The sequence below is a fragment of the Alligator mississippiensis genome, chromosome 14 (genome assembly GCF_030867095.1).
Source record: "Alligator mississippiensis isolate rAllMis1 chromosome 14, rAllMis1, whole genome shotgun sequence".
NCBI classification, from domain to species: domain Eukaryota; kingdom Metazoa; phylum Chordata; order Crocodylia; family Alligatoridae; genus Alligator; species Alligator mississippiensis.
In genome coordinates, this window is record NC_081837.1 from 45,467,608 (window position 1) to 45,486,123 (window position 18,516).

An 18,516-nucleotide genomic window follows, 5' to 3' on the forward strand; every position below is an offset into this window, starting at 1 on the left:
GCAGGGCCCGCTGGCGATGCTGAGGGGCTCGGGCAGCCGGCCATGGGGCCAGGCCCATTCTCACAAGGAGCCGTGCTCTGCTGGCAGCCCCTGCACCAGGGCTGGCTCTGGGGCAGCCTGGACTCTCGGTGCTGCTTCTGACCTGTGACCTGACCCAACCATGACCCCTGACCTCTGTCCTGTCCTGGCCTGTGCCTGCCTGTGCCCAGGTCCGACTCCTTGGGCTGGGGCTGCCTGCGTGTGCACCACCCGCCCAGCACACAGGCCCCGGCTTGGGCAGTTTGCGGAGTACCCAGAGCACCCGCCACAACACGTGCCCTCCCAGGAGCCTGAGCCCCTCATGGCAACCAGTGGGCATGAACACCCCCTCTCCCTGCCAAGCTTGGGCAGCGCGGAGAGGGCATCGTCCTGGAGCCATGGGTGCAAGGGCATTGGAGTCTGTGCCAGGGCTGCTCAGCAAGCCCGCAGCAGAGCTGAGGCCCATGGGGAGCACTGCACTCTGTGCCCAGCCGGTCCCCAAGCCCTGGGCACGTGCTGCACCTGAACCCCATGGAGCCGGCTCGCCCCCCTGGGCTGTGCAGCAGCATGACCTGCCCCGCGCCCCAGCAGGAAGGGGTTAAGGTGCTTGGCGCTGGGCCCACGTTGGAGCCATCTGGATTTGATCAGCAAGGAAGGCGGCCGCGTCCCTCCCCCAGCAACTGTCCAAGCATTCCAGAGTGCTGAGCTGGGGCCGCGCAGACGCTGCCTGGCCCGGCCATGGCGCCCCGGCTCTGCCTGCTCCTCGGCGCGCTCCTGGCGGGTGTGCTGGATGCCCAGCAGCAGCAGTTCATGGAGTACATGGAGAGGCGGCTGGCCGTGCTAGAGGTGCGTGCCCCTGGGTGATGCTGCCCTGCCCTGCCCTGCAGCTGCAGCGTGGCAGTGCTGGGCTCCCGCAGGCACCTGCCCGCGGACCCGGTTCCACAGGGCAGAGCACGCGCCGCAGGGCGGCTTCACGCTGCCGCGCTCCCGCCAGGACCCGGTCTCAGGGGAAAGCACGTGGGGGCTGCAGGGGCAGGGGGCTGCAACTCTGGTGCTGGGGGCATCGCGGGGGCACCGTGGGCAGCAGGGGTCCAACGTGTCCCCCACTGCCCCCAGGAGCGCATCGCGCAATGGCACGACCAGAGCAGCCGTTACTCCACCGAGCTGCGCGACTTCAAGAACCAGGTGATCACCATGATGGAGAACATGGAGAAGGAGCGGGAGCGGTTGCACACCGAGGTGGAGACGACGGCGGTGCGCGTGGAGCGCCTGGAGCGCGAGGTGGACTACCTGGAGACGCAGAACCCCGCGCCGCCCTGCATGGAGGTGGATGAGAAGCTGGTGGAGAACCAGGTGGCCACGGCCAAGCAGCGGAAGAATGAGAAGTACGACAAGCTGACAGGTGAGCCGGGCATGGGGTCAAGCGGCTTGGGGCAGGCGCTGCAGGGCCCTGATCCCTGCTGCATCATGCTGCCATCGCGGTGCTTGCCATCCACCCCACGATGCGGTATAGTGCCCAGACTGCCCCGCTGCCACGGCTCTGCCCCAAGGTCCTGTTGGCAGAGCCACTGGGGCAGCTAGTGGGCACGAGCCGCCAGTTAGCAAGCTGCTGGCGGGAGAAGCGTGGGTTGCAGAGGGCCCCGTGCCCGCAGCTCCTCTGCTACAACCAGCTGCTCACCCCGGCAGCCTTCCCCGCTGGGAGATCGCGGCTGCCCTCTGTGCGCAGACGGGGCCACGGGCAGGCTGTGCTTCAGGGCTCCCCTACTCTTGCAGACTGCAGCGACACCATCTCCCAGGTCAAGGCCATGAAGATCCTGAAGCGGTTCGGCAGCACCGCCGGGCTCTGGACCAAGGATCCTGTGGGGACCTCGGAGAAGATCTACGTCTTTGACGGCACGGCCAACGACACGGTCTACGTGTTCCCACGCATGAGGGAGTTCACGCTCTTCTCTGCCACGCGCAAGGCGGCGCGGATCAAGCTGCCGCACCCCTGGGTGGGCACGGGGCACCTGGTGTACGGCGGGCACCTCTACTACATCCGGCAGCACGGCACCTTCCAGGTCATCAAGTTCAACCTGGCCAACAAGACCATCGTGGACAGCTCCGTGTTCCCGGCCGAGGAGCAGATCCCCGTGTTTGGCCTCTCTGCCTTCAACTACATCGACGTGGTGGCCGACGAGGAGGGGCTCTGGGCCATCTACGCCACCAAGGAGAACGAGAAGAACATCTGCTTGGCCAAGCTGGACCCCCGCTCCCTGGACATCGAGCAGATGTGGGATACGCCGTGCCCCCGGGAGAACGCCGAGAGCGCCTTCGTGGTGTGCGGGACCCTCTACGTGGTGTACAACACGCGGCTGCCCAGCCGCTCCCGCGTGCAGTGCGTCTTCGACGTCAGCGGCACCCTGAGTTCGGAGGACGCCTCCCTGGTCTACTTCCCCAAGCGCTACGGCTCCCACTCCAGCATGAAGTACAACCCCAAGGAGAGGCACATCTACGCCTGGGACGACGGCTACCAGATCATCTACCGCATGGAGATGAAGAAGAAAACGGAGGTCTGAGGGGCTGGGCCTGGCCGGGGACCTCTGCCCACCTGCAGGCTCTGCGCTGAGCGTCCGGCGCCTCATCCCTGCCAGGATCCCGTGGTGAAACGCCCCCAGCCCCCGCCGGCCTTCGCCCACGTCTCCGGGATAGTGTTGCCCCCCGCAGACACGGCAGATGCCGAGAGCAGCCTGGCAGCGGGAAGGCCGTGCGGGGAGCGCTGCTGGAGCCAGCCTGCGGCCCCGCTGTCGGGCTTCTGCCAGCCACAGCGGCGGTGTAATAAAGGGCTTTCCACTCCTGTAGCTGGCCCGCGTGTTCCCTCCATCCCCAGCTGCGGGGTCAGGGGGCTGCCCCGTGGCACGGCTGCCGGCAGCCTGGCGCAGTGCTCGCCTCGCAGTGCAGTGCTCCAGACCGGGAGACTGAGCCCCGGGGCGTCTGGCGAGGGAGCCCGTGCAGCCTGGTGACCATGGCCGGCCACCGGGCAACCCCAGACCCCTTCCCTGCGCACGTCCGGAGACAGGAGCTCCGTGTTTTGCATCGAGCCGCGCTGATGGGCGGAAGAGCCCAGCGGGGATTCGGGCCTGGGCTCGGCTCCATCAAGAAACTGGGCTTGCATGGCGGGGCCGGAGGTTCACGGAGAGGCCGTGGGCAGGGGGATTTCGCAAGGCAGAGTGGGGGGGAGAGCGGGAGGCGATCCAGGCCGCAGCTCCCCCGGAGAGGCCCAGCCAGGCCTGGCTTGGAGCAGGGAGCTGTCAAGCCGAGGAATGCGCTGTGCGAGTGAGCGCGAGGGGCCAGGCTGCCAGGGTCTGCTACGCGCTGCCACGGGCTCGGTGGGCTCTGCCTGCCTGTCTGCACCAGGCCCTGCCACCCCTTCCCGGCAGCCCGCGGCACCGGGACTTGTCCACGGTGCAAGCGGAGGCTGGGGAAGGGCTGAGGAGCTGCACGCACAAACGCTGCAGCCGGGGCCAGGGGCTGAGCTCTCGCTTACACCCGTGGGGAAGCCCCTTGCCCTTACTGGGCCCTTAACCGAGGCGCCCGTTGCAGCCCTGGGACCTCGGTCGGACAGAGCCTCGCCTGGCCCAGCCCAGCCCAGCCCAAGTGCTGGACACGCGGTGCCATTCCCCACGTGGGCAGGACAGGGGGGTGACCCACAGGGCTGCTCCATTGCAGGCAACAGTGGAAATCACCCCTCTGGTGACGGAGGCGTGTCTGGGCCGTGCAGTCCCTGGCCAGGAGGCCCCGATGGTGCTCAGCCCCAGCGCTTGCTGCTGATGAGAACCAGGTTTCTGATTCTTGAGAGCGTCACACGCCAGGGCTCTGCACGCAGCGCCGGCGTCCCACGCCTCCTTGGCGTCACAGGCAACAAGGCGGCAGGGTGTATCTGGGGGACGGCTGTACGGTGCCCTGCAAATGGCCCGTGGGTGACACTGGGATGCTGGGAGGGAGCGGGGGCCCAGCTCTAGCAGCTCGCGGCGGTCAGCACCCCCCTGAGTGCTGCAGCCCCCACCACGGCCCCGTTGTGAATCCAGACAAGGCCGTGGCTAGGGTGGGCTTGTATATGGCTCCGCTCTGCTTGGCCTCTCTGCCCTCCCCACCGGACGGAGGCACGTGGCCCCTCCTGCTCCACAGAGGGCTGGAGCCCGTGCAGCGCCTTTGACCCTTGGGAGATGTGCACATCTGGAAGCACTTGCGTACAAACAGGCCCGGAGAGCATGACGGGAGCGCAGCTGGAAGGGGCAGGCCACGACTGCGGCAGAGCAGGGCTGGGAGCATTGCTGCGGGGGGCAGAGGGGCCGTCCTGGTGCACAGCCATGGCCCAGAGGATGTCAGAGCAGGGCCAAGCGTGGTGCCAGCGCTCTCTTCCTGCTCGGTCACGGACTTGCCGCCTGCCCCAGGGCAGCCCGCAAGCCCCGAGCCAGGCACGCAGGGAGCGTTGCGCAGCAGCGGGGCAGGCGGCGCTGTGTCCGGCCCGGTGCCCAGCACGACTGACCCAGCGCGACGCAGGACGGTGGAAGCAACCTCCACACCCCAGTCTGCGCTGCCAGAGGCCCCCCCACAGCAAGTGCCTGTTTCATCCACAATCCGTCAGTTTGCACAGACTCAGCACACGACTGCACACGCGCGTATCCGACCTTCGGGTGTGCCCCAGCCGCCCGGTGCGGGTAAGACGTAATTGTACACGTGACCGACCCCTGGGGAACAAGGCCAGCCACGTGCAGCAGTGCAGCAGCTGCTGGCCAGCAGGCAGGTTGGCACCGAGACACATGCAAAGGGAGTCGCGAGCTGCCCCCATGGCCTCCTGGCAGTGAAGCCTGGCTCTTCCCAGCCCCTCTCAGCACTATGCCGGAGCCGCGGTCCATCAGCCCAGCTCTCCGCCCGGTGAGGCCTCCGGGGCAGATTGTCCGACAGGCGCTGGCTAGTCGGGAGTCCGCGGTGCCCGCAGCTGACCCTGCGCCTCCAGCCTGCCCCCACGGTGCTCAGCGCCTCCGCCAGCCTGGCCCTGGTGCTGTCTCCCCTGTGAGAGAAGAGGCACAAAGCTTCCTCTCGTGGCCGAGCCGAGGTCAGTCTGTCCAGGAGGATGACCTGCCCCGCAGTACGGCGCACACCCCAGAAGGTCACCACCGAAGCCCAGGTCAAAGCGGTGCCTGAGGTCGAGGCCTCGCTCCAAGCTGCCCAGGCTTCTGCCCTCGTGCCGGTGTCGGCGCTCCCCAGCGAGCCCCTCTCCAACGTGCCTGCACCCTCCCCGGACAGACAGACAGCCGCTCGTGTCAGCACGCGGGAGAATTGCAGCTGGCGTGCAGGTTGTGCTGGAGCGGGAGCCCGGGAGCGTGGGCGTTCTCTGGGGACGCTGACAGCCGTGCAGGAGCTGCCCCCGGAGCCGCTGGCCCAAATGGATCCTGACGCTGCAAGAAGCGTCCCCGCAGCGGCTGTCGGCGCTGGTCAAGGCTGAAAACGCTGAAGCTCCTGGACAGCGAGGCCACACAGCTCCTCCAGCACACCATCTGGAGACCTAGTAGCTACCCCCAGGAGCCCCGCTCTCCCTGGCTGGGGTGGGTGCTTGGCGCGTACGGGGGAGCAGCAACAGAAGCTGCCCCATCTCGGGGACTCGCCTCTAGCCTCCGCCAGTGACCCCCAAGCTCGGGTCGCTCTGGAGGGACCGTGCTCATTACCGTGGCCCCCATGCCCTGTTCCCAGCGAGGTGCCTCTGCCCTCGCGCCGGTCTGACCCGCACTGCCGTGGGCCAGGCAGCTCCGTGGCTCCCTCCATGGGCCAAGCTCCTCCGCCTGCGGGGCTGCCCCAGGCCCATTCACGGCGGCTGTTTCTGAGCACTGCGAGGCAGGTCCCGGGCAGCAGTTTGCCGTGGCTGCACGTGCAGAGACGAGGAGCAAGGAACAAGTGACGTCCCCTTGTTCCCAAGCCTCTGCTGCGTGCACACGTGAGCTCAAGCCGCCTCCTGAACTGCCAGCGCCTGCTCCTCGTTCCCTCGGCCTCCCTGGGTCCGGCGGGTGCGGGGCGGCGTGGCTCGCGCGCTTCCCCGCGTGAGACGACCAAGGGGCCGGGGGCAGAGCGTGGAAAGCAGTGCCGCGACGTGCCCGTGGTCTCTCCAGGTGCTGCACCTGTCCGGTTGCCATGCCAACAGAGCCCTACTACATCCCCTCGTCAGCGCGTGGCGGAGTGCAACTGCCGACATGGCATTAGTGGGAATTGCAGAAAATTGCTATTTTCCAGCTGAAAAAGCCTCCTCAAACAGGGCTGTGGGGAGGCGGAGGCGAGGGCCAGGGTGCTGTCTGGGGCACAGCTCTCTGCTCTGGAGACAGAGCCGCCCCCAAGGACACCAGCAGCGTCTTGTCCAGCCTCGCCTGGGGGTCGCAGGGGCATGCTCCCGCGCTGGGAACCCAGCAGGTCTCAGCCGGCTCCTGCCCGGGCCTGCTGAGGGTGGTCTTGGTACCGAGGCATGGTGCCTGCATGGGCAAGGCTCGAAGTGGTGCCTGGGGCACTCCCAGGGCTGAGGCCTGCCCCTGCCCATCCCATGCCCCTAACGGGCTCTTCCCGGGCTGCTGAGCCCAGCCGGCTTCCTGCGCCTCGGGGCCGCTTCTGGAGACAGTGCGGGACCGGCGTGCGCAGCCTAGCGCAGGGCGCCCAGACCCTCGCTGCGCACCCCCCAGACCCAGACCACTCACTTGCTCACGTGTGAACCGACAAGTCAACATTTCTGGGGCGCGGGCCGGGGCGAAGGGCTGGCGCTCCCTCGCAGCACTGTCCGGAGCAGCCTCCATCGCCCTCAGACGTGCAGGGAGCGTTCATCTGGCTCAGACCCTTCGGGACGCCAAAGCAAAGTGGAGCAGCAGCTGCGATTCCTGATGGGCTTTGAGAGCACAGCACTTATCCGGCACTTCACGTCTTCAAAGTGCTTTCCAAACATCATCTAATTCATTCCCACAATAACTCGGCGAGGCAGGGGAGGCACATCCGCCTCTGCTGACAAACACTCATAACAAAAGTCGTGCCGTGTTCGAGCTCTTTGAAGCCAGTTGGGCTCCCACCAGCAGCCTGGTTCTGGAGCAGCGCAGAGCCGAGCAACCTCCACGCGCTGACCGCTGGGCAATGTGGAAACCCCTGCCAAAGGGGCCACGGGGAGCAGGGCTGGTGGGAGCTGCAGAGGGAAGGGGATGAGGCTGCACTGCCGATCGGTGCCAGGAGGGTGCTGGTGCTGGTGCCTGGGCCCCTTGGCACCGTCTCCTTTCCGTGTCGAGGGAGGAGAGGCCGGGACCTGCAGCCGGGAGCTCCGCGTGGGATCCTGTGCCCCTGCCCTGCAGCGGCCAGGCCCCAGGCCTGGGTACGACGTCGATAAATCAATCCCATTAGCTGGCAGGGGGCCAGTACGCTTCTGAGGTGTCTGGCCACAGCACAGCCTCAGCTGCCTTGTCGTGGGCATGTATCAGCTATAAACAGGAGTGACAAAACCCGTGGCCCTTCTGGCGGCTCTGACAATTACCAGTAAGTGTCCCTGTGCTGTGGCCCTGCAGCCGGCCAGGGCTTTGACAGCCTCCGAGCGCTGGTCACACACTTGGCTGCAGTCATTTTTTTATTCCATTATAAAAGAGTTCCCACCATAATTCAATATGACAGAACGCTATAAAGGACAAGCGAGAACTCGGAGGAAACGTGCTCGACTTGCCTTCCCGGAGAATGATCCGCACAAGAGCCGCGGTGTTCGTGAAAGAGAAACAGCAACAAAGGTTCAAAGTGCGGGGATTATTATTCAGAGCGAGCGTGTTCCCACCCAGCGCAGGATGAAAGCACACGCCGGCTTCCAGCATCGACAGGCAGCTCCTGGCAGCTTGCTCCCAGGGTCCCTCGTCCGCGTTACCCTCAGTCCACTTGACTCTCCTCCCACGTGTCGCCACGGTTCCCTTTGTGGCAAATTCTGCAAATGCTACTCTCATGCCCTGTTGATTTTAATCAATTTAAGTTTTCTGCTGTAAATATTTATAAGGGCCACGTAGGAAAACCAAGAGCGTGCTGCTGCTCAGGGCGGACGGGACGTGGCACTGCGCTGGCTGCTTGCTCCACAGGACAAAGGGCCCGTGCTCCCCGTCCGAGACAACCCGGGTGCCCCACACAGAGGACGGGGGGCTCGGAGCCAGTGCCCCGCTGGTCCGGGGGCCCTTCCAGCAGACAGCTGCAGGGCCGTTCCCCATGTCAGGGCAAAACGTGCCCTGGAGCAGAGGGGCAGCTCACACCTGGCCTTTGCCCCTCCTGCCAGGGGAAGAGGAGTAGTTTTGCAAAGCCTGTACTCCACAGGAACATTATCACTCGCAGCAATGACAAGTTAGTAGGAAGTATGCGACAGGACTGCTCCAGCTGAGTCTGTTTTCCTTATGGTGCTGCAGCTCCGATTACTTCAATTGCCAAATATTTTATCTCTTTAATAAGAGCCTGTATAAGTAATAATCCCTTTCATGTCTGCCTCTCCCGTAACTGCTTCCCTTTGGAAGGCTCTCTGATAAAATACGTTGAGAAGTTATTGATGTCAGAAGCAGGGGAAGCGATGGCAAGTTCTTCCAGGGCTATTTTTTCTTGCCTTTGTCTGATTTTCAAGCATCTTGACTTTTCTTTCTCTGCTCCTTTTCACAGCTCACAGAAGCTCACTGATGGAGTGAAACGGCCTTGCGTGCCACATTAGAAGCAAGGAAAGGGAAATTAAAAGTAGGCAAATTAAACAAGTGTCTTACAAAGATGCTATTGTAGTGAAACAAGAATGGGGGATAATTTCTCGGTTTAATTCTTTCTTAATGGCTGGTTGGCAAGTATAATCACAGGCTTTTAGCTTCAAATAGGTATTTCTGCCCACGTAACATCTGGCTGAGCTCTATCTCATCACACACGCATTACAAGGCAGCAGTGCCGTCGATCAGGGCTTTCTGGAGCAGAAGTAGGAGGACACTCCGGTTCAAGATGATCTGGTAGGTGTCAGAAGGCAGACGGTCTTGGCAGCAGCCTGTGCCCAGTCCCTCGCCCTTCCTGCAGCGGAAACGAGGAAAGTCACAAAGTCCCGGCGCTCCAAAGAACTTCACTGAGGCCGCATGGAAAGGGGCAGGCGCCCTGGGCTCCCCAACGGCACGGCACGGCACGGCACGGACGTGTTCTTGAAGGGCGTTTGGGCCTTTCCTGTCTGCCTGCTGCACGAGGGCCGAGCACGCGGGGAGCTCTGAGCCCGAGCTGCTTAGCTGGGCTGAGGCTCTGGGGTGTGGGGGAGACGGCAGCACGGTGGAGTTTGGGCAAGAGCCCCTCTTCTGCCTGCCGCGGCACCCTGGCTCCTCCCTGCCTCAGACGGGCCCTTCCTCTGCGACCAGGAAGAGTTGGGCACAGGGTGGGGCGGTGGGGTCAAGGAGGGCGATGGGGTCCCTGCCGAGGCGAGTGAGCCCACCCCACAGAGGGCTGGGGGGCTCCCCATGCCTCCAGGCGCCTCCTGCACTCCACTGCGTGCAGAGCTCTACTCATCTCGCTCCCGGCAGACAAGTTTCAAACCAAATCTTGGCAGGCGGAGTACACCCCATCAAAACCCCGTGGCTGTGTGCAGCTCCGAACAGTGCTTTATTATTTTTCTGGGCAGTTTCAATTACAGCCCAAGAATCTGCAATTATTTCCATGCTTTGATCAAGACGGATTATGTGGCAGAAACCGCTTTCAGTTTGCAATAACCTAATTGCATCTCCCGTCAGCCTGGGCCTCCCGGCAGAAGAGAAAGCCCTCTCCACACTGCTTACCCCTGATCCCCAGAAAGGTTTCACAGCCCTTAGAAGCCAAGGGATTTTGCTTCTTTTTTTAATAATGCATTTTTATCAGAAACAGAAAAGCCGGTCGAGGACAAGGAGGTACAAAGGGAAGCTCTTCTCCGAGCGGTCTGTAGTACCCCCTGCTCAAGAGCTCGGCTCTGCCCCGCGGCCGTGGGGGCGTCTGGTGCACGGCCAGCCTGGAATTGCCCCAAGCTCGTGACGTGGGACACATCCACGAGCTCAGAATAACGGGGTACAAGAGAGCTCACCCTGTGCCCCCTGCTCATTGTCTCCTTGCTGCCCCCCTGCTCCCGGCTCTGGGCACAAGCCCTTGCCTGCTGGCAGCACCCCGGCCCCATCCATCACTGGCCCCCTGCTCAGGGACAAAGCTGCTCCGCGGCATCTCTGCCGAGCAACCTGCACCAGCCCACTGGTGCCGCGAGGCCGGGCAGGGACGCAGAAGCCAGCAGAGAAAGCACCGCGGCCGCCGGGGAGCGCGATGACGGCTCGGGTCAGGAGGGGTCGGGGAGAGGCCAGACTGTGCCGGCAGCACGGTGCAGGCAGGCAGGGGCCAGGTGCCTGCTGACCCGGATGGGGCGACATCCCCATGGCAACCGGAGCAGCAGGACCACTATGGATGCAGAGAGCCGGTGCGTGGGAGCCGGGGGCACCGTCTCGCTCGCTGCCCTGCTTCGCAGGGGGCTCTGCCCAGCTAGCGCTCTGCAAGTCCCTGTCACCGCGCCAGCGCTCAGGGCTCTGCTGCGGGGGGGCACATGCTCCGAGCGTGGCCCCGGGGGATCCTCACGCTCAGCGTCCCTCACAGAGGGCACGCGAGTTGGCGCAAGGTGCAGCTGGCCTACAGCCGTGACGGCACAGGGGCCAGCTGTTCTGCGAGACGCGTGCCGGCCGTGCGTCTGTGCCCCACGCGTGCCTGAGGGGCGCATCCTTTCTATGCTGAACCCCTGCCCTCCTTGTAGGGAGCAGGAGGGAGTTGACATTTCAGGTCTCTGCAACATGTAAACCTTGCTTGGGTTAAACCCAGCCTCGGTACATCTCAGCTCCCTCTCAGGCCACGAGCCACCCTGAGGGACACATTGACTGCACCGCTCTTGATCCGAAGCCCACGTGCGAATGGATGTTACTGGGGACACCTCAAAGTAAAGATGCCGGAAGCAGAAGGGAGATGGAGGGGGCAGTGACCGCGCCCTGGGGGAAGCAGCTTTGACATGGGGCCGGAGACGCCAGGGCGCAGGGTCAGGCACGCACGGCAGGACATCGCACGTGGACCGTTTGGTGTTTCTCCTGCTACTTATCCCCCCTCCGCCCGAGACCTGGCCATGGCAACTAGAAAATAATCCCTGCCTTGGGAGAAGCAGCGAAGCCGCCAGTTAATTGGCAGCAGTCTGGGGACATAATTGCCCTGTCTGTCCCGGTTGGTAGCTCCGCACGGCCCGCACGTGTCGCCGCGCCGTGCTGGCTGGCGTGCCCTGGGACGGGCCGTGCGTCGAACCCCAGCACCCTTTGTTTAAAGCCAGCTCGCTGCGTGCTCGGGCGCTGCGCGGGGGCCAGGGACCGTCAGTGGTCACTTCCTTCTTTTGAAAAGCGAGGACGCTGGAGAGTCAGACTTAGCAGAAACGTGAAGCGCAAGGGATACAGGGGAGAGGTGTGTGCTCCAGCTGCTGGTGGCCTTCGGCTCCCTGAAATAATGCCTCTACTTGGACTAACTATCCAGCTCCAAATGGCCCTGTCCATTAAGCCACATTTCACGAGGGTGTAAAGGACTGCTGGCAACTGCTCAGCCAAGTACAAAGCAATAAAGAGCAGACCATCCCCACCGGGCAGGCGGCCAGCCTCGCTCTGCCCCTGCTCTCTGCACCCCCAAGCCGCTCCCTGCTTCAGCCCTGCCTGGAAACACCCCGGGGAGCGAAGGGGCCAGCGCTGGCCTGCGTGAGCAGCACGCCTTCACCCCTCCGCCCGAGCCCCCGCACCCAGGGCTGAAGCATGGCGCTCGCTGGTAACAACTTCTCCAGGTCTCAGGTGCTGGGCGCCGTTTTCACTCCTGTTCACCTCTGGTGCAGGCGGCCCCCCCCCTGCCGTGGGCTCTCTCGTTTGGAGAGATTGCGGCGCGGTTGGAAGCTATTGATTGCCTTCGGAGCAGCGACATACATCTTGTGGCAATCAGCGCGTGCCCATGACATCAGCGCTCTCATGACATTACCCGCCTCTGGCTCCGGAGCAGCGAAGTTAACCAGAGACCATTAAGAGCTACAAGAAATGATTGATTTCTCTGCGGTTTGCTGCCTGTACAGGCTGCTTTTATTCCACTGGAGATAAGCCCTGTTGTGCCCGCCAGCACCTCACGGCCTCGTGTGGGTGGCTTAGGGCACCTGGCATCATTTGTTGCTTGCCCTGCATTTCTTTCTCCCACATCTGTGGAGCACGGGGCAGTTTCCCCGGTCGGGACAGCGACACCTCCCCCTTGCCTGGTGCCGCACGGAGGGACCTGCCTGCCCGCCTGCCCCTCCAGAGGATCGATGCTGCACCCCCGTGCGACTCGCACCCTTCTGCTTAGCGCAGCCCAGGCTCCGGGCAGAGCCAAAGCTGGACACAACCCTGCAGAGCCACATGGCCAGGGAGAGGCCTGCTCCGTCCCAGGGGAGACCGCCCGGCCCCACACCCAGTGCTGGCGGGGCAGCCTGGCACGAGAGGCCCTTCAGCAGCACCGCCCGCACTCCCGCCCTTCTGCCCGCGGGCTCCACCGGAGAACAGGGCTGCGAAGGGCACTGGCCGCCGTGCAGACTCACCCAGCTGCTGGTGCAGGGGGGTGTGGGCACAGCCTGGCAGGGCTCGGGGGAGAGGCGATGAGGGAAATGCAAACCAAGGAGCCGGCTGCATTGCTCCCACCTGTGGCTGAGAACAACCCAACGAAGACATCCGCTCGATGCATTTTGTTCGGTGCTGCCGCCGCCACAGCCCAGATGTGATGGATAAATGTGCATTTCATGTAATTTAATCACCCGGCCGGATAATGGCTCTGCTTTGCCTCAGCCCCAAGTGACGGACGCGCGTCCTCGGCTGCCTGCAGCGCAGAGCCGCTCAGAGGAGCTCGTTATGTGGATCTCTGATTCATGCAATGACATCGCAGTTGGCTGTGATTTACTGCAGCCCCAGATACTAAACACTGCAGCCTGGGAGCCACCGATGTGGTGGCTCATCGCGAAGCCAACAGCGCTGGCTCTGGGTCTCAGAGCGCAGTCCTGCTCTGCTGCCCGCTGCCCCACTGCCCAGTACTGACACTGGGACATCCTGGGCCTCGCTGGCAGAGGCCTGCTCAGTAGCCTGGACTGGGTGCGGGTGGCCTGGCTGCTTCCTGCAGAGCTCGTGGGGGTCTTTGAGGGGGCCTGTTAATACAGCTGCCTCACAACCCCAGACCCCGCAGCCAGCCGCTCGCCTCTGCAGCCTGACACGGGGGGAGCCCGTGCAAGCAGCTCTGGACACTCCTCCCCGGGAGAGCCCAGCCGGGGGCCGTCCCACCCTGCCCAGGCCCAAGCAGGTCACCCTCTGGCCGTCCCGGGCAAGGGGCCGCAGGTTGCCGACTGCTTGGGGACTGCTGCTGCTGCACTGCCCTTTCCCCGGGCTGCGTGGGGCATGGCAGAGGACCCGCGTGTGCTTTTCTGGGTACTTCGTCTCTTCACTGGCCACGCTGCCGGGGCTGAGCCCACAGGGCGGAGCGTGCCCTTCTGGAGCCAGGGAGTTGTGGAAGAAGGATTCCAGGGGACCCGAATGATACAGGAGCTCTTTTCTGCCCTTTGTGGGGTAATCACCGTGAGTTCCTGGCGTGGAGCCCGTGCAGCTTTCCTTTGTCCTCTCCCTAACACAGAATAAAGCAGCAGTCTCCTTTGGGAAAAGTTATGGTCTGGGATTTGAGTAATCTTGACTCCTGAGCCGACTTTCCATTTGCGTATATATGATCAGGTCTGCCACGCTACCGGACAACGCGCGGTGAGGGCCACTGGTGCACAGGGGAACCTGCCAGGAATAACGAGCTGTTGGTGACAGAGGGGAGACAGGTCTCGCTCCTGCCCCCTCTCCTCTCTCAGGTTTTAAGGTTTCCACGTGACAGCACGGCTATGGCAGCTGCCTCGGTCACTGCGCACGACGGGGCTGCGCTCCAGTGAACGAGCTGTCTCTGCACACGGGGCTTGTCTCAGAAACTCTGCCCTGCAGTCCCGCTGCGCTCTGCGGATCTGGAGACGGCCTGCGAGTACGCGCTGCTCTTCAGAGCCTCCCAGGCCTGCTCTGTGCGTGGGTTTGCCTCCCCAGCACGTGGCCACCGTCTCACTCTTCTCGGCTCGCTTGACCGCTCAAGGCAGGCCCTGCCCTCTTACTGCAGGCATCTCCGTGACGTGCTGGCAGCAGCCGGCCCATCCACACTGGCTCTGCACCGTGCGGCAGTCCCCTGTGGCTGTGCCTAACCCTGGGCCAGGCGCCCAGGCTGGGTCCCTGCTGCGAGCAGGGAGCTCTGCCCTGCCTCTGCCTGGGGCCAAGGGCTGTTCGCTGCCAGGTCCCCATGCGAAGTGGAAGCATCCTGCATCCGCATGCTACTCATTTATATGATGTGAGGGACACACAGAGCACGGCCGTGCCCTGCTAGCGCAGGTCGTCGCTCGGCCTCTGTTGGGACCTGCCTCCCAGGCAAGGGTGCCAGCTCGCTCTCTGCACAGGGCAGAAGAAACAGGCCCCCTGCCCCTGAGAGCTGGGAAGCAGGGCTCCAGGCTGGGCCCTGCGGAGAAGTATCAAAGAACAATGCAGAGAAACTGCGGCTAGGTAGCCTTTTGTTACACCGCTACATGACAGCAAGCTACAGATCTAGGTAAAGTCCAGGTAGTTTACTCACTTCAGCATCCCGAGAGAGAGACAGCTGCCGGAGCTGTTCCAGCTGCTGCATGTAACGTCACGGGGCTACTCTCCCTCCCCCTGGCAGTTTTAGGCTTATCCAGGCCTTTTGCCATGATCCCTGAGACCAGATTAGGGCCAGGTGCCGACCAGACCACCGCGGGAAAAGCCTCACTGCTCACCTGGGAGCTGCAGCCCCGCCCCTCTCACCTGGCCCAGGTCAGGGAGGCCAAAATGGCTGCCTAGCAACTGGTTGACAGACAGGTGAGAAGACAATGGCAAGGAAAGGCCCAATAGGAGTCCGGGAAGAGCCCGGAGGTATTTTTCCAGTCCTCCCCCACACTTGTTTTTTTTTTAAAGAAACTTTTTCATGTCCCAAGCTACATCAGCCAAATCAAGCCCAAATCCGAGAGTCAGTCCAGAACCATAAGTGGCCCTAAAACCAGCACACGTCCTCCACCCCCGCCTGGGCCTTCAGATGTTTCCAACATCTTTTGGCGGGCATCCTACGTGCAGGGCCAAGCCCGGAGGCCCAGGGTTCAGATGCCCCCACGTTTCTCCTGCCCTCAGCCGTATGGCTGGAGGAGCAAGCTCCATAACATGGGCATTAAGCCCCAACACCTCGGCGGGTACTAAACCACGCCAGAAGAGCAGTTACCCCCGGAGCGCTTAAGGAAAACGGCCTTCTTGGACCCAGATACGTGGTGTTTCCCCCAGCCCACACAGTCAGTCTCGATTGCACGCCAGGGCACGTGCAGAGGCGCGCCGCGGGCCCTGCCGCGCCGGCGCGGACCCCCCCAGCCGGGCGCAGCCGGGCAGCTCTGAAGGTTAATTTGTCACAGGGGGAAAGCAGCCTGGCTTTTGATGGACTGGCCGGTCGGAGCAGGCTGGAGGCGGAAGGTGCTGTCCTGCCAGGAACTCTGGCACCCGCTCCGATCTCCTGGGATGCGCTGTGTCCTTGTTCCTCGCTGCTGGGAACATGCACCTTCTTTGCTGACCACAAGTGTCTCAAGAAAATCTGTTGTTTGAGGGATGTGAGCACTGGGCCTGGGGGTGGCTGGGGCTCCCAGGCCTCCCCGGGCGATAGCAGAGGCACTGGCTTATGCTCCTGCATAAATGATATGTGGGGAGATGGCCCAGTGCCCACTTCAGACCTCCTGCAGCAGTTGCAGCTTCTTTCGCTGCCCCCTCCAGCCCAAAGTGCTGTGGACACCGCTGCGCACAGCGCCGCTACGTTCCACCCCAGCAGTGGCTGCATTGCAGCGACGCATGAAGCGAGCCCTGCAGAGCGGCAGCTTGCAACAGGCTCGCAAAGCGCTCTGGTGAAACTACAGCATTACCATTGTGACTGGAAACAGGAAAGAGCAGACCGGCCCCCGGTTCATTCTGGCCCCTGGGCGGCCAGGCCACATCCTGCTTGGCCCCTGCTCCCGCATGCAAGTTGTGTTGCCAAGGGCGGGCAGTTTTCCCTACGCTGTTATCTGCTGCCTGAGCTCTTCCTTTCCAGAGTCTGGCAGCTCGCTGGCTGAGAAAGATAGACCTGGTAGGCGGCAGCTGCCCAATGTGCGGCAGGACATTCCCTCTGAGCTGCCGGCAAGAAGAGCTGCATCAGCAAGCGGCAGCTCATGGAAAATTCCTTCTGATCTCTTGGCCGAGGGGCCAGGACCACGCAGAGCCCCGCCGGGGAGCGCGGCGTGATGCTGACACTGAATCAGGGAGCCACAGGGGCAGGGATGGGGCCGTGCAGCGAGGGCACAGTGCACAGTACTTAGAGACGGCATCACATAAAGCCGAGATTGCAGAACAGCCGCAAAGGTCCCCCTGGCTTTTATCGCTGCCGTGGCCTGTCACATTTGTGCGAGGGCTGTTCCAGCGGCAGGGGCCGCACGGGCCAGCAGACAATGGCAGCCCTCTATCTGCAGCCTTGGCCTTCACAGGTGGGCCTCAGACAAGCACGTGTCGCCCCTGCTCTACACGCTGCTACGGAGCTGGCCCACAGCACAGCGCCTGCTCCGTCCCCCTGCCAAACCCTTATTTCCTCCCACGTGCATGCCCCCATTCCCTAGCCCCCGTGCGAGAGCGGTGCAGGTGGCGCTGAGGCAGCGAGGATCAGAGCACGGGCAGGAAATGAACAGGGCAGGATCCTGCTCCGTCCCTGCCGGGGAGATGCATTTCACCCCCGAGCAACACCAGCAACTGACTTAATTAAAAAAAAAGCCATTAGCACGCTTCCTCCCTATCCCTTGTGACCGCACAACTCATTTTCTGAGGCGGTTGGAAATGAAGAGAGCCCTGCAACGGCTAATGGGAGATTAGAAATGAGCCCTTTGCGCTGGAAGTAATTAACACTCCAGAAAGTATTTACACATGTGACCCCGCGTGTCAGCTCCCTGCAGCACGGGCTTGCACGGGCTTCATGGGCAGCACATGGCGCTCGAGCCCTCAGACCCCGGAGCCCTCCCCTGCCCGGACCCACACGCTCCCCCAGTCCCCAAACACCAGGGAGAGGGCTTGAAATCCAGGCCTGGGTGTTTCAGCGGGGGGCAGGCCGCGGCAGGGTCCCCAGGGCCTGTGCTGGGTGAAGCAGCGAGACCCGTGCCACGGGCGAGTGTGTGAGGCACTGCAAGACGGTCTCGGGCGTGAATGGGCAGCAAACGGCAGAGGGGAGCGTGAAGCCACGTGCCCTGGGAAGGAGAGCCCGAGAGGTGCATTCACCACCCCAGACCCCACGTCAGCTGTTGCTGCCAGAGCAACAGGCTCTGGCTTTGCCTGGCTTCTTCCCCAAAAACATCGCCCCGTGCTCCACAGTTGCACGAGGGGCCAACAGGAGGCAGGAGCCACGGACGCAGGCACCCGTGTGCTGCCAGCCCCAGCCGGACGAGCCCCCGGCGGCTCCAGGCCCTGCTCCCAAGAGCTCATCTGTGTGACAGTGCAGGGCTGGAGAAAGGAGCAGGGACCTGCTCTCTCCTGACCTCGAACTAGGGCCGGGGTCGCGAGGAGGCGGGTGGAGGCAGGGTTTCCAGGCAGGTGGGGCTGGGGGAGCTCTTCAGTGCGGGCGGCAGCGCAGCCGGGGGGGCACGGGGCACCGGGCAAGTCCGGCAGCACAGGGGCAAAAGGGCAGGGCGGGCTCGGCTGTGCCCCGAGGGCCTTCCCCGGCCCTTGGCTCTGCCCCGCCAGCTCCCAGCCCTGCGTGGCCGCGGGGACACGCGCCCCGGCTCGGCCCCGGCCCCGGCTCAGCCCCTGGTGCAGGCGACCCCGCTCCTGCGGGGCTCCCGGCCCGGCCTAGCCCGGGCCGGCCCCGGGCCCTGCGGCATCCAGGGGCACTGCTCCGCTCCGCCCGGGAGCGCCGTGTGCGGGGTGCGCGCGGTGCAGCCCGAGCCCCCGCGGAGCTGCGGCCCGTGCCGTGTCGGGTCCCGTGGGCGGGCGGCCCGGCTCGCTCGGGCGGTGCCTCAGTTTCCCCGGGAGCAGTGGTCTCCGCAGAAGGCCTCCCCGCTCTTGCTTTGCAATTGCCCCGGCCCCCACCTCCTGGCCTGAGCTGTGACCCCCAACCCAGCCTGGGGCTCAGCCCGGGCCAGCGCCCATGGGCTGCAGCGCTGGGAGTGGGCATGGGTGCGGGCAGCGGCACAGCGCTGAGCAGGGACCGCGGGGTGAGCCAGCTGCCTGGCGCAAGGGTGCTGCATCTACCATGGCTCAGGTCAGGGCGGCTGGGCTCCCCCTTGCCCCATCACCCCAGAGCGTGGCGTGGCACGGCACGCAGCTGGGCCCTGCCTGCCGCCCGGGGCGG

At 63.9% G+C, this 18,516-nt stretch overlaps 1 protein-coding gene across 1 annotated transcript; it reads left to right on the forward strand.

Annotated features, from left to right (window-relative positions):
- The first annotated feature begins 713 nt into the window (after positions 1-713).
- Positions 714-2,858, forward strand: OLFML3 (olfactomedin like 3). The gene is made up of 3 exons (XM_019486012.2): positions 714-864; positions 1,135-1,420; positions 1,792-2,858. The coding sequence occupies exons 1-3, from the start codon at positions 757-759 to the stop codon at positions 2,574-2,576; spliced, it is 1,179 nt and encodes a 392-aa protein (XP_019341557.2). The 5' UTR covers positions 714-756; the 3' UTR covers positions 2,577-2,858.
- Positions 2,859-18,516: the final 15,658 nt, after the last annotated feature.

Excerpts from the sequence above, each read along its gene's own strand:
- OLFML3 (XM_019486012.2), top strand. The coding sequence starts at position 757 with ATGGCGCCCCGGCTCTGCCTGCTCCTCGGCGCGCTCCTGGCGGGTGTG. Across the intron at positions 865-1,134 it reads GGCGGCTGGCCGTGCTAGAG|GAGCGCATCGCGCAATGGCA; the intron begins GTGCGTGCCCCT and ends CACTGCCCCCAG. Across the intron at positions 1,421-1,791 it reads GAAGTACGACAAGCTGACAG|ACTGCAGCGACACCATCTCC; the intron begins GTGAGCCGGGCA and ends CTACTCTTGCAG.